Source organism: Culex quinquefasciatus, chromosome 3 (assembly GCF_015732765.1).
Source record: "Culex quinquefasciatus strain JHB chromosome 3, VPISU_Cqui_1.0_pri_paternal, whole genome shotgun sequence".
Taxonomy (NCBI): Eukaryota; Metazoa; Arthropoda; class Insecta; order Diptera; family Culicidae; genus Culex; species Culex quinquefasciatus.
Genome location: NC_051863.1, coordinates 132913328 through 132928398, shown reverse-complemented (window position 1 = coordinate 132928398; position 15071 = coordinate 132913328). Strand labels below are relative to the sequence as shown.

General features: G+C 39.2%; 1 protein-coding gene across 1 annotated transcript in view; it reads right to left on the bottom strand.

Moving 5' to 3' along the window:
* The window catches only part of LOC6035466 (protein rhomboid), a 157190-nt gene extending 145502 nt beyond the window's left edge, over nucleotides 1–11688 (bottom strand). Inside the window, exons 1-3 of the mRNA XM_038263014.1 lie at nucleotides 11313–11688; nucleotides 11190–11213; nucleotides 10948–11121 (exon numbers count right to left, since the gene is read on the bottom strand). Of these exons, the coding sequence (XP_038118942.1) occupies nucleotides 10948–11121; nucleotides 11190–11213; nucleotides 11313–11549 (435 nt within the window). The 5' untranslated portion in view covers nucleotides 11550–11688. The remainder of the gene's footprint in view (nucleotides 1–10947; nucleotides 11122–11189; nucleotides 11214–11312) is intronic.
* Between the last annotated feature and the right edge of the window lie 3383 nt (nucleotides 11689–15071).

The window sequence follows — 15071 nt, the reverse complement described above, 5'->3', positions numbered from 1 at the left end:
TTCATTTCTGATTTTATTCAAAATTTCTTGCTACATTCATTGTACAGACCATGAGTGAGCATCTGAAACAAATTCGACATCGATCGGCAATCCCGATCAATTTTTAGAACGATTTACTTTTTGCCTTTCTTACTAAAGAAAGGTATAGGTTTTACTTTAAGCCAGGACGTCATTTTCATCTTCGTAAATATGTCGATTCAGCATGAATTTTAAGCGAAAAAATCGTCAAAAAATCACACTGCATCGATTTTCGACGCTTCGTCGCCAAGTCGACAAGTTGTCAAGTTGAGCTTCGAATACTGGCGCGAGAATGCTGGCGCATATATTTGCTGGCTCGACTTATACTCGTTTGTAGTAGCTTGTCTACCGATGTTTCCTACAACATGTAAGATATTGTAGCTTTTCGGTTTCTTTTGCCCTGTTTGTTTTTGCATAACTGTCCAATGTTTATTTAAAAACTTTTGTGACATAGGACATTCATCCGGCTACAATCATTTTGTTTTCCGTGTGCTCCGAAAATCGCCTAAAAGTAGACTTAATTTTTTCGTGATTTCGTAAGTTTATTTAACAAGGTTCATTGGATTCCAATAGGAGCTTTCTAAGCTTTTCATTGTTTATATCGTTTTCAAAGTTTTCAATGGCTTTCTACCTAAGGTACTCGTGATTGAGTGTTGTAAAAATAGCTATCTCTGACTCTGTCACATTCGTAGAAGCTGAATGGCTATCTTCCCTGCACCGTGCGGCACACGCGGTTCACTTATACCTCGGTTTTTCTTTGCGCCTACCGCGGTGTGCGTTGTCACTGGCGCATGTGAAGCTTGCTATGCTCGCGTTTGTCATAAACGCTTGTTTGATTAAGAATATGTACGATTAAAAATATTCTTTTGGTGAAAATGGCGTTTTTTGTTTCTTTTGGAAATCATATCATTTATAATACTTTGCTTTCATCATAAGACTTTCTTCTTCTTCTAAACAAAGTCAATGTTATGAATTGAAAGAAGTTCTACCATCGTTATATTCTTTAGTAAGAAAGGCTCTATCTCACCCCAGGTGGGATTAAATCGGGTTTTAACAATGAAAATCTAACCAACTATTGCCGAGCTATCATCAATTGATAAATTATGGCTAATTATGTGAGATTAATAAAAAAAATATTTTTGACATGGGACTATGTCTCTACTTACTATATTGGGGGGCCAGTTCAGAAATTCGATCCAAAGCGTCACTTTAAAGCGTTCAAAAAAAGGGGACATTTCGAACGCTTATATCTTTTTTCCCTGTGAATTAATCCAGACGGTTGAACCAGCAATCGAAAGGGGAAGACTTCAGCTATCGTTTAACTACATAGAAAGTTTGACTAAACATAGTTAAAGCACTTAAAACATGCAATCAAAATGAGTAATTTTTCAGTACAAATCGGTCAGATGACCAATCAGAGCGAGCGTATGCATTCGAGGCCGCGCCTCTTTTGTGCCGTTCTCCGGCTGTGCCGCTATTTAAGCAGAAAATTTCGCAAAAGCAAGTCACTTTGGAACGAGCACTCGAAATGTGCACATCGGGCCGGCGCGGAGCAGCAGCAGCAGCAGCCAATAGAAGAAGAGGACCAGCAACCAGAAGGAAGAACCACCAGCAGCAGAAGGAGGAAATTCGAGCGAAGCGGACCGGTGGAAGTCGCTATGATGCTGTGGTTCTCATGAAAAATTGCCATTTTTACAGTGGTGACCAAAACCTGGAGTGGCCGGTGCCCTCGAAGCAGTTTCCCCCGGGGCCCGGAGGGCCTTCTACAGAACCTTACGAGTTTTGGCAATATGGGTATCAAAATTTATTGTTTTTGATACTGAACATGAAAATGGCCATTTCAACAGTGGTGGCCAAAACCTGGAGTGGCCGCTGCCCTCAAAGCAGGTTCCTCCGGGGCCCGGAGGGCCTTTTACAGAACCATACGAGTTGTGCCAATATGGGTATCAAAATTCATGGTTTTTGATATTGAACATGAAAATTACCATTTCGACAGTAGTGGCCACAACCTGGAGTGGCCGGTGATCTCAAAGCAGGTTCCCACGGGGCCTGGGGGACATTTACAGAACCATACGAGTTGTGGCAATATGGGTATCGAAATTCATGGTTTTTGATACTGTACATGAAAATTGACATTTCGACCGTAGTGGCCACAACCTGGAGTGGCCAGTGCCCTCAAAGTAGGTTCCCCCGAGGCCCGGATGGCCTTTTATAGAACCATATGAGTTGTGGCAATATGGGTATCAAAATTCATGGTTTTTGATACTGAACATGATAATGGCCATTTCGACAGTAGTGGCCAAAACCTGGAGTGGCCGCTGCCCTCAAAGAAGGTTCCCCGGGGCCTGGGGGGATATTTACAGAACCATACGAGTTGTTGCAATGTGAGTATCAAAATTCATGGTTTTTGATACTGAACATGAAAATTGACATTTCGACCGTAGTGGCCACAACCTGGAGTGGCCGATGCCCTCAAAGCATGTTCCCCCGGGGCCCGGGGTAACATTAACCGAAACATACGAGTTAATGTGGCAATATGGGTGGGTAATTCTCCGCCAACTCACACAGCAGTTGCCCCGACCCCTCTTCGATTTGCGTGAAACTTTGTTCTAAGGGGTAACTTTTGTCCCTGATCACGAATCCGAGGTCCGTTTTTTGATATCTCGTGGCGGAGGGGCGGTACGACCCCTTCCATTTTTGAACATGCGAAAAAAGAGGTGTTTTTCAATAATTTGCATACTAAAACGGTGATGAGATAGAAATTTGGTGTCAAAGGGACTTTTATGTAAAATTAGACGCCCGATTTGATGGCGTACTCAGAATTCCGAAAAAACGTATTTTTCATCGAAAAAAACACTAAAAACGTTTTAAAAATTCTCCCATTTTCCGTTACTCGACTGTAAAAAATTTTGGAACATGTCATTTTATGGGAAATTTAATGTACTTTTCGAATCTACATAGACCCAGAAGGGTCATTTTTTCATTTAGAACAAAATTTTTCATTTTATAATTTCGTGTTTTTTCTAACTTTGCAGGGTTATTTTTTAGAGTGTAACAATGTTCTACAAAGTTGTAGAGCAGACAATTACAAAAAATTTGATATGTAGACATAAGGGGTTTGCTTCTAAACATCATGAGTTATCGCGATTTTAAAAAAAAAGTTTTGAAAAACTTACTTTTTGCGTTTCTCTTTGTTTCGTCGTCCGTGTCTGTCGCGGGTAACCATGAACGGCCATGATCGATGACGACCAACCTTTTCGAAACTTTTTTTTTCGTAAAATCGCAATAACTCGTGATGTTTATAAGCAAAGCCCTTATGTCTATATATCAAAATTTTTGTAATTGTCTGTTCTACAACTTTGTAGAACATTGTTACACTCTAAAAAATAACCCTGCAAAGTTAGAAAAAACACGAAATTTTAAAATGAAAAACTTTGTTCTACATGAAAAAATGACCCTTCTGGGTCAATGTAGATTCGAAAAGTACATTAAATTTCCCATAAAATGACATGTTCCAAATTTTTTTACAGTTGAGTAACGGAAAATGGGAGAATTTTTAAAACTTTTTTAGTGTTTTTTTCGATGAAAAATACGTTTTTTCGGAATTCTGAGTACGCCATCAAATCGGGCGTCTAATTTTACATAAAAGTCCCTTTGACACCAAATTTCTATCTCATCACCGTTTTAGGCTGCAAATTATTGAAAAACACCACTTTTTCGCATGTTCAAAATGGAAGGGGTCGTACCGCCCCTCCGTCACGAGATATCAAAAAACGGACCTCGGATTCGTGATCAGGGACAAAAGTTACCCCTTAGAACAAAGTTTCACGCAAATCGAAGAAGGGTCGGGACAACTTTTCCCGATTTCGTGTGAGTTGGTAGAGAATTACCCGGGTATCAAAATTCATAGTTTTGATATTGAACCTGCAAATAGCCTTTTCGACAGTAGTGGCCACAACCTGGAGATGCCGGTGCCCTCAGGGAAGGTTCACCTTGGGGGAACATTTATGACAATTTTGCCGACAAATCTATGAAACAAAATAAAATAATCTTATTCCAGATTTCACTAGCAATCCTCATTCAAATTGTTTGGTCCTATGTCATTCGGTTATGTCTCTGACATACCATCTTGAACTTTTTATCGAAATTATTTCTATCCAGGTTTTTAAGCGAAAATGGCGTTCGAAAGGTGAACGCCCGAAATGTCAAAATCACGCAGTGGTACCAACATTACGAAAAAAGAGTGCCATGGCATGACAGCCACATTTTTTGTCTAATGTTGGTACCACTGCGCGATTTTGACATTTCGGACGTTCACCATTCGAACGCCATCTTCGCTTAAAAACCTGGATTAGAAAATGAACCTCAAAAGTGACAAATTAGGGAAATTTTCTCAACCCTTCAAAATCATTGTGAAAACCTCTTTTTTGAATACAGATTTTTATACATTCACAAACTCATTTGTGTGAACAGCCCGCAAAATGTTATGGAAAATTAGTAATGCACATTTTTTATTTCTTTGGAAACAAAGAAAGCATGGATAAATTTAGAGTGCATCAGGAATTGAGTATGAAACATTCAATGAGAATATTTTCTCCTACTGCTTTCAATTATCCTCAGAATCCGCTTCAGAGTTTTGTGTTCAAATAAAATCATGAGTCGAAAAATGATATTTTTTAAATTTCACAGCAATTAATATATTGCATTATTACAGGTTAAAATGGAACAGTAAAAAAAATAATGTTATCTGATCAGTAAAAAAAATAATGTTATCTGGAACAAAACTGTTCTAAAACCTGGCCGTTTAAAACCCGGAAATAATTCCAATTCTTCTTCCCTTTCAAAAACACATTTGACGTTTCGTTCTCCTGGTTCGACTATTGACTCAACAGTGGCGGTGGTAAAAGTTTGTACAATTTTAAAAGGCAAATTCAACGCAAACACCAAACACAATGGCGCGACCTCCCCTGGGATGGATTCGTCTCTAGGTTCCGACACCTAAGCCAACAATGACCATAGGCGGCGGCAGCGGCCTACAGCATCTGCGGCGGGTCCCAGCGTCTGATCTCCGTTGCCGATGATGACAGATTTATAAAACTGTCCTTCTGCACTAAAGACTAATTGTGTCTAAATAGTTCTTCCCCCCGCACCGCACCACACTCTTCCCTTTCCTTCCTCTTGGGATATATTTTGTTTTCATCTAGCTTTTTAATTTTGTAAAATAAATTATCACGGCCTGAAGCACAAAGCGGAACGTCGGAGACCTCCAGGTAATCTTCTCCGGGTCACTTCGCTTTGGCCAAAGCCGAGTCAGCAGTGGTCCGGCTTCTTTTGAGGCCTGCCGCCGACGACGACGACGACTGGCTTTGGTGTCAGAAATCCAATATAAATTAATTCAGTTCTATTTATGGGAAAATGGAAGAATTACGAAAGGTAAACACATTCCTTTAAGGCGAGGAGACTCACCGGAGGACAGGGCCCCTGGAGGTCGATTCCCGAAAGTCCCAAAGCCCTGAGAATGTCCTGCCGCGTTTGCCTTATCTTTGTTGTGCACCACGTACGGACGTGACGTTTTGTTATCTTAATTTTATAACTTTTTCTCTCGCTCTCAGTTTTGACCAAAGTGAGTTTTACCTTTTTTTTTTGTCTGACCTGCTCTATTCCGCAATGCCACCGACGACACCGCCAACCTTTCAATTTAGCCATAAATTATTGCATTTTATTCTCCTTTTTTTTTCTTTTCGGCGCTCTTCCGAAAGAATTACAATAGCTTGAAGGTACCATCCAACCAACCACGCAAGATGCAACCAAAATAAACCTCACATGTGCTGTTTTAGTTGTGGCTGTTGACGGAAAACTAACCTACATCTGAGGGAGGAAACATGGGACAGAAAGAGAAGGAGCCGTAAATGTAAAAGTTGCAACATAAAGTGTGGTGGAAATTCGGAACGTGATTTTCACACCTCGGACGTGACCAACTAGGTTGGTACGGAATTAACACTCCCACTACCCACTATTGTTACGAGGGTGGCAAAAACGTTGATGGGTTTTGGTGGCAAAATCTCACGTTTGAACGACTGACACTAGATTGCATTTTTGTTTTTCGTTTTAGAGCTCATTTTCAAATAAACGAAAATAAAACTGTAATGAATCCCTGGAGTTGCGGATTTAGGAAATGTTTTGAAAATGTCTATTTATGATTAATTTTATGACTCTTTTTTAATTAATGCAAATTTATTCGTATCTCAGCTAAAATAGTTGTAATTTAGTTGCGTGTAAAAGTGCTGGGTGTAAAATAAATATTGCATTATTTTATGCATTTTTATGTAATTTTACGCCCTGACATATGTAGCCCATCAGTATGGGAAACCTACTTGACCGAAATGTCAAGCCCATATATGCGTTTATCCTCACAGCTTTTTATCGGTCTGATGGCCGAGTGGGCTAAAGCGCCAGTCCTTACTGTTGGTGCTGGATTTGAATCCCGTTGGTTGCAACTTTTTTTGGTGTATGCAAAAAATTGTACATGCAGTGTGTAATGTGTTTATTTTGACGAAGGTGATGTGCATGCCTTTGCATGCGATTTTACCATCGGATTTTTTGCTGTGTAAATTGTCTTCCGTAGGATATTTTGATAATATTTTATGGCATAAAGCTATTTTAAAATATAACGGAAAAAAATTATGTTTCATGAATGGAAAAACTAACAAAAAAAACAGAAACAAGAATGAATAATTTAAAAAAAAAAGATCTTAATTAAATCGTAAAAAAATATTTTTAAAGAATAAAATTAATACAGATAAACGAATAAATTATTTCAAAATTCTATTTTAAGAATGAGGATTTTTTTAATTTGTTGTCATTTAGATTATTAGTTCATTCGTCATTTTGTCTACTTTGTACCATGTTTTCCTTTCGACCTTTTGTAATTCAACCTTTTGTCATCCGACATTTTTTCCATCACCCTTATACAAGAAAAAAATCATGCATTTGGAAATGAGTACAACTTTTATTAAAGGTGAACAAAAAAAACGGTTTTTTTTTTAACTCCGGTCTTTTGAAAGAAACATTGGCATGATTTTTGTTATGAACATATTTTATTTAATCTTTTTTTTAAATTGTAGCATTAAGATTGTTTTTGAGAATTGAAAATGCAATTTCAAATATTTTAAAGCTTATAAAAATTAATCCCAAAAGTAAATGATTTTCTAATCAAAATGGAAAAAAAAAACTTTTCATTGTACAACTGATTGTACATTAAAGTATTACCGGAATACAAATTTGAACATTTAGAATTGCATAATTTGTAAAATATTAACTAAAATCTACTAAATAGTTTAGAGATTTCGGAAAAAAAAATTTGTCCGATTAAACTTTAGAGTTTATAGAAAAAAGTTCAAATAATATTTTTCTCCAAATAGGTAAAATATCAGCATTAGTTCAATTCTTGCAAAAATAAACGCCATTTTGAAATTAATAGCAATTTTTTCAGCATCCTAGATTCAAGTTTAGATGCCATTCAAATACTCGAATGTTTAGGTTCGAATAGAAATCTTGACATAGAGACCACCAACACCTATGGTTTTCAAGGGCATCTTCTCGTTTTCGGTTTTATTTTTTGTTGATCAAATAATTTATAAAAGTCCAATGTGAAATACTTGAGCAATTCTCTACAAAACCGGCCGATTTCGACCATTTTTATTTTTTGTATTTTTTGATTTGGCTCAAACTTTTTGGGGGCCTTCCCTATTACCAAAGAAGCCATTTTGCATCATTAGTTTGTCCATATAAATTTCCATACAAATTTGGCAGCTGTTCATACAAAAATGGTACGTAAATATTCGAAAATCTGTAACTTTTGAAGGAATTTTTTGATCAATTTGGTGTCTTCGGCAAAGTTGTAGGTATTGTTAAGGACTATTTAGAAAAAAATAGGTACACGGAAAAAAAAATTTCCCGATTTTTTTATTAACTTTTTTTTCACAAAAACTCAAATTCCCAAAATACGTATTTTTTGATTTTCGAGATTTTTTGATATGTTTTAGGGGACAAAAATCCGCAACTTTTGAGCTATAGAGAAACATGGTCAAAAAATCTGCCGCCGAGTCATGATTTTTTGAAAAACTGGTGATTTTTGGAAAAAATCGAAATTTCATACATAAAATTTGTTTGACCTCATTTTTTTATGCAAAATTGAATTTGCAATCGAAAATTACATTACAGATTTTTTGATAAAGGGCCCCGTTTTCAAGATATAGCCACCGAAAGATTGATTTCAGCGAAATATTTGCAGTTTTTCGATTTTTAAAAATAGTGACCATGAGTTACCATTTCTAAAAATATTTTTTTTGAAAAGTTCAGAAAAATTGATATAAAATTGTCTAAGAGACATCGAATATTGGACCTCTGGTTGCTGAGATACAGCGGCTTAAAGAAAAAGAAACAAGAAAATTGAAATTTTCTAATTCTCACGCAAACAACCCTCCATTTTCTAATGTCAATATCTCAGCAACTAATGGTCCGATTTTCAATGTTAGTACATGAAACATTCGTGAAATTTTCCGATCTTTTCGAAAAAAATATTTTGAAAAAAATTAAATCAATACTAGCATTTTAAATGGGCATAATATTCAATGTTTGGCCCTTTTAAAATGTTAGTCTCGATTTAATTTTTTTCAAAATATTTTTTTCGAAAAGATCGGAAAATTTCACGAATGTTTCATGTATTAACATTGAAAATTGAACCATTAACTGCTGAGATATCGTCATTAGAAAATTGTGGGCTGTTTGGGTGAGACTTAGAAAACTTCAATTTTCGTGTTTCTTTTTCTTTAAGCCGCTGTATCTCAACAACCAGAGGTCCAATCTTCAATGTCGCTTAGACAATTTTATAGCAAATTTTCTGAACTTTTCAAAAAAAATATTTTTAGAAATGGTAACTCATGGTCACTATTTTTAAAAATCGAAAAACTGCAAATATTTCGCTGAAATCAATCTTTCGGTGGCTATATCTTGAAAACGGGGCCCTTTATCAAAAAATCTGTAATGTAATTTTCGATTGCAAATTCAATTTTGCATAAAAAAATGAGGTCAAACAAATTTTATGTATGAAATTTCGATTTTTTCCAAAAATCACCAGTTTTTCAAAAAATCATGACTCGGCGGCAGATTTTTTGACCATGTTTCTCTATAGCTCAAAAGTTGCGGATTTTGTCCCTAAAACATATCAAAAATCTCGAAAATCAAAAATACCTATTTTGGGAATTTGAGTTTTTGTGAAAAAGTTAATAAAAAATCGGGAATTTTTCCGTGTACCTATTTTTCTAAATAGTCCTTAACAATACCTACAACTTTGCCGAAGACACCAAATTGATCAAAATTCCTTCAAAAGTTACAGATTTTCGAATATTTACGTACCATTTTTGTATGAACAGCTGCCAAATTTGTATGGAAATTTATATGGACAAACTAATGATGCAAAATGGCTTCTTTAGTCATAGGGAAGGCCCCCACAAAGTTTGAGCCAAATCAAAAAATACAAATAAAATCCATTTCCGGTTTTGGTAGAGAATTGCTCACTTATAAAATCACACGATTCTTTAAAAAAAACCTTTTTCATCCAAATTTTGAAAAAGAGCGAAGGAGCCATTCAAAAGAGCGGCTCTTTTTAATGAGCGAACGAAAATAAGCGGCTCCTAAAAAAGAACGGTTTTGCCCACCTCTACTTTAATTTCAGAAAAAATGTGTCTCTGAAAATGCGAAAATTAACCACTTTTTCATTTTTGATGTCACATTGTCAGTCTAAATTGAGGTAATATTACATCATTAAACACGTTATATTTAACCTTCCAATTTTACAACATCCAAATTTGCCCAATTGTTTACTGTGTATGACTTTTGTTCTATAGTCTTACATCCCATTGTGTAACATTTCGGATAAAATGGCTTTTAGCGATAAAAAAAAAACAATTTGTAATGAGCTGAAATTTGGGCTAGAGGAGGCTTCAGGGATTAGGGGAAGCGTTTTTTAATTGGGCCACTTTTATTTTGTTAACATGCTTCAATAAAAAAATAAATAAAGGTCGTTAGAAATTTCTCCGAGAAATTGAAAGTTTTATCAACCAATTTTCAAACAAATATATTAATGTGTTATAAAATTTGTTTTTTTTTTTGCAGGCGCTTGCTAGTGCAAATTTTGTCATATTGTGTCAAATCGAAAGCAATTTTACATCAAATTTTCTTGTACATGATAAATCATTCCATCAAACTGACGATTCCGATGAATGTAATATTCAACATGTTTTAGAGTGTAGTTTTATCAAATTGATTAAAAATGAATAAGAAATTGAAAATGTAGAGCCTGTTTAAAAAAACACAAACGATACCACCTAAACATGATTCATCCTTTAAAATTGAATTGTTTCCAATCCACACAAAAAAATCCCAGAAGTCATCGTGGGCAGCAACAACCATAAAACTAGAAGCTCTTAAAATCGATCGCTGTGTCAGACAACCCAATCGAATCCGGTATAAAAAAAATCATCCCAAAGAAAAACTCCCCGAAGGTGATATAATTTAAAAACAACACTAACAAAATCAATCACAGCCCAGCAAGTTATGAAAAACCTGAGCGGCAAGAAACAACTCCCCGTAAAAAGGGACAGACGACAAGAAAGTCGTAAAACGTGGCGTGAGAATCTGGACCAGTCCGTGGAGTCCGCCAGAGTGTCCTGCCACTTTCATCTCTCAATTATGTGTGTCCCACAGTATCGTAACCCGTGTTTATTTTGTCCCTCTCCTTTTTTTCTCGCTCGAACCTCCTCAACGGCGGTCCACGCGGAGGGTATTTTTTACGACCCGTCGATAAGCCCGGAATTTCGAAAACGAAAAATAATCTCAGAGAAGAAAAAACTGTACACTTGCACTTACCACATTCACAAAGTCCTGGAACGAGATCGATTCCGCCTGCGAGGACTTGGCCTTGAGGGCCCGGTCGTACAAGATGTCCCGCTTGTTGGGCGGCACGTTCGCCAGGAACTCCTGGCTCTTGAGCGACTCGATGAAGTCATCCACCGGGATCTCGCCGAAACCTTCCGGGTCAAACTGCGAGCGAGGGGGAAACGGGTGGGTAATTAAGGTGATTGGGATGATACACTGAGATAATAACATACCGCGTCGAAGAGTTGTCTCCATTTCTGGAAGTTGAAAAAACAGTGACGTTATTCAATGTTTTTAGAATAAGTTTAAAAAAAAGTGTTCACCCTGTACTCCCCCTCCCCCAACAGCATACTTACGTCCTTCATAAGCTCCTTGCGCATTTCCGCTTCGTCGTACTCGGAGTTGAGGTCGGTGTGGTCCGTCTCATAGACCGGCTCGCCATCGCCGCACTGCGAAATCGTCCCGATGCTCCCGAGCGAACCGGCAATCGTCGAGATGTGCTCGATGTCGGCCAACGTTTCCTGCTGGCTGTCGCCCTTGGTTATCACACTGGCTGCTCCTCCGCCCCTTTCCCGATCACAACCGGACCACATTGCTCCCTGCTCGCTCCGGGTTGTTCCGTCCAACACATCCCCCACCTTCCCGCGCACACGCACACTTTAAAGGGCGTTTCCAGTCGCCGTCACCTAATTCGGACCATCGCGTCACACACACACTACGAATCGCTTTGAGTTCTTCGGCAAATTCTTCACCCCTAAGGCCGTAACCTGGCACGCGTAAACTCGGTTGATGGGTGGCCTCCAAGTTCGCACAGGGTGGTCAGTAAGGACTAACTGCGGAGAATCACGCAAATTCCCGCGGACTGTTTAATTGCAACACGCAATACTGGAACGGGGTGGTAGAAGGGATTAGAGGCACGTTCTGGTGAGGCTGGCAGCATGGAGTTCGTGGACTCCAACCTGGGGATTCAGTGAGAGAAAGCAGAGCGAAGTGTAATTATAACGTAATAGGGTGAGGAAGTAATAATTAATTTTTGCCTGAATTAACAACACATTGTTGGTAATTTAGCTTATTATGTATGTTCACGGGTTGGTGCGTATAGTTTCAATTTTATTGGTCAAAAGGTCACGATCAAGGTGTTTTACCTTTCCTTAACAAGGGAAATAAATACGTAGTAATACCTTTATCTGATACCTATAAAATTCATTCAACCTTTGAAAAAAAAAAACCCCGATTTAATATCACCAGAGGTGAAATAGAGCCTTTCTTACAAAATGATAAAACTCCGAAAAATATATTGGTGCAATTATTTTTTCAGAAACATAATGATACCACCCAGTGAGAATTTTACCTAAAGCTTCGAATCTTTTTAGACTAAACCTCGAATGCAACTTTTTTTTTAATTTCAGAGGTACATTATGAGTCCCAAGATAATTATATTTAATTAAGAAAAACTTATTGGATTGACATTATTAGAAAAAAAATAAAGGGTACTCAGTCTTCAATGTTAGTCTATGATCAACAAAAAAAAATGTATTCATTTTTGGTGATTTTATATATCCTAACGCAACTGTTGAGTCCCTAAATAAACTCAAAGTGGCTCTAAATTCCTGTGTCAGATATGTTTACAATTTATCTCGATATCACCGAGTATCACATTTACAGAAAAATTTAATTGGCTGCAGTTTCTCTGACTTTTACAAGTACAGATCATGTCTCACACTCTTTAGAGTAATGCACACAGGTGAACCTAATTATCTTAGTTCCAATATAATTCCTCTAAGATCATCCAGATCTAAACAATTCCTAATACCTCAACATTATTCTACTTATTATAGTCAATCATTATTCGTTAGAGGCATTTCAACCTGGAATCTATTACCTTTAAATATCAAAACAAGTATGTCTATACCTTATTTCAAGCGCAAACTCCTGGCCGAACTCAACAACCCGAATCAGTGATACATTTGAGAAAATGTGTAGTAAATTTGAGAAAATTAGCATTAATTTAATTAAGTTAAGTGAAATTGAATAACTCCATCACTAAGTGAATTCTCGCCACAATGTAATGAATTAAAAGGCACGTGCCTTATATTACTACATACCATACCAATCAGCATAGGGCTCCGAGGGAATTCCGTGCTGTGACAAGGAGACGCCTCCATATTTCTCGATCCTGGGCTGTTTGTCTCCAATCTTCTAAGTTGCAGATTTTCCGGATATCTCGCCTGACTTGATCACCCCATCGTGCTCGCTGTGCTCCCGGTTTTCGTTCTCTACCGCCTTCCAGTTGATCGCGGTCGAAGATCATTTTAACGGGACTGTCATCGTGCATTCTCGCAACGTGACCAGCCCACCTAAGTCGGCCGAACTTCGCCTCTTGGACGATAGTCGGACCTCCAAGCAAAGCGTGCAGCTCGTGGTTCATGCGCCTACGCCACTCACCGTTAGCAGTCCGCACACCCCCATAGATCGTCCGTAGCACCTTCCGTTCAAAGACTCCAAGGGCACGTTCATCCTCTTTCAGCATAGTCCAAGTTTCGTGGCCGAAGAGGACGACTGGTCTAATGAGGGTCTTGTAGACTGCTAGTTCGTGCGGCGTCGCACTCGATCGGATGTCAGGGTCTTCCGTACTCCGAAGTATGCACGATTTCCTGCATGAATACGAGTCTGGATCGACCTACTGGTGTTGTTATCGGCCGTCACCAGGGATCCCAAGTACACGAACTCGTCTACCTCCTCCAGCTCATCACCGTCCACTGCTAGGGGAGTCAGACACGAGGGGGCCCCGTCTTTGGAGCCTCGACCTCTCATGTACTTTGTTTTCGTCGCATTCATCGCCAGTCCAATCTGCATGGCTGCTGCTTTCAGTCCGGTGTAGATTTCCATCACCTTCTCTTGACTTCTCGCTATAATATCGATGTCATCAGCAAAACCAAGCAGTTGAACCGACTTGAAGAATATCGTGCCACTCGTGTCAATGCCCGCTCTTCGTATAACACCTTCCATGGCGATGTTGAACAGAAGACAAGATAAGCCATCACCCTGTCGTAACCCTCGCCGTGACTCAAAGGGTTCCGATAAGTCCCCCGAGACACGCACAAAGCACATTACTCGCTCCATGGTTGCCTTGACCAGCCGTGTCAGTTTGTCCGGAAAACCGTTGTCGTGCATAATCTTCCATAGCTGCTCGCGGTCGACCGTGTCATAGGCTGCCTTGAAGTCAATGAAAATGTGATGTGTGGGCACGTTGTACTCGCGTCATTTCTCAAGGATCTGCCGGAGGCAAAATATCTGGTCCGTGGTGGCTCGCGCGCCCGTGAAGCCCGCTTGGTAGGGCCCCACGAACCTTTTTGCGTGGGGTGATAGCTGACGGCAGAGGATCTGGGAGAGTACTTTATAGGCAGCATTGATAAGAGTTATACCGCGGTAGTTACAGCAATCCAACTTATCGCCTTTTTTGTAGATGGGGCATATAACCCCCTCCATCCATTGTTCCGGTAGATTTTCCTCATCCCAGATCATAGAAATTACCTTGTGGAGCGCCCTAGCCAGTTTCTCTCCTCCATATTTGAAAGGCTCGCTCGGCAACCGATCTTTACCGGCGGCTCTGTTGTTCTTCAGCTCCTTGATCTCCTTCTTAACCATCCAGAGATCGGGAGCCGGGAACTGGTCATCAGCTCCGGGAGCTCCAAGGTTAACTTCTATGCCGACTCCGTCTGCTGTTTCGCCGTTGAGGTGTTCATTGAAGTACTGCTTCCACCTGCATATCGCCTCGTTTCTGTTCACGAGAAGATTTCCCTCTGCGTCCCGGCACTTCTCGGCTCGCGGCACGAAGCCTTTCCGGAACTGGTTTATCTTCCCGTAGAACTTCCGCGTCTCGTTTGCAAGGAACAGCCGCTCCATCTCGTCGCGGTCCCGGTCTTCTTGCTGGCGCTTCTTTATCTTGAAGACCGCGGTTTGTCGTTCCCTTGCCTGTTTGTATCGATCCTCGTCCTATATCGTACCGGTCTGCAGCTTTCTGTTGAAAGCAGCTTTCTTCTCGCACGATAATCGTTGGCACTCGTCGTCGTACCAATCGTTTTTCCTGACTCGTTCCACCCTACCTAATGAAG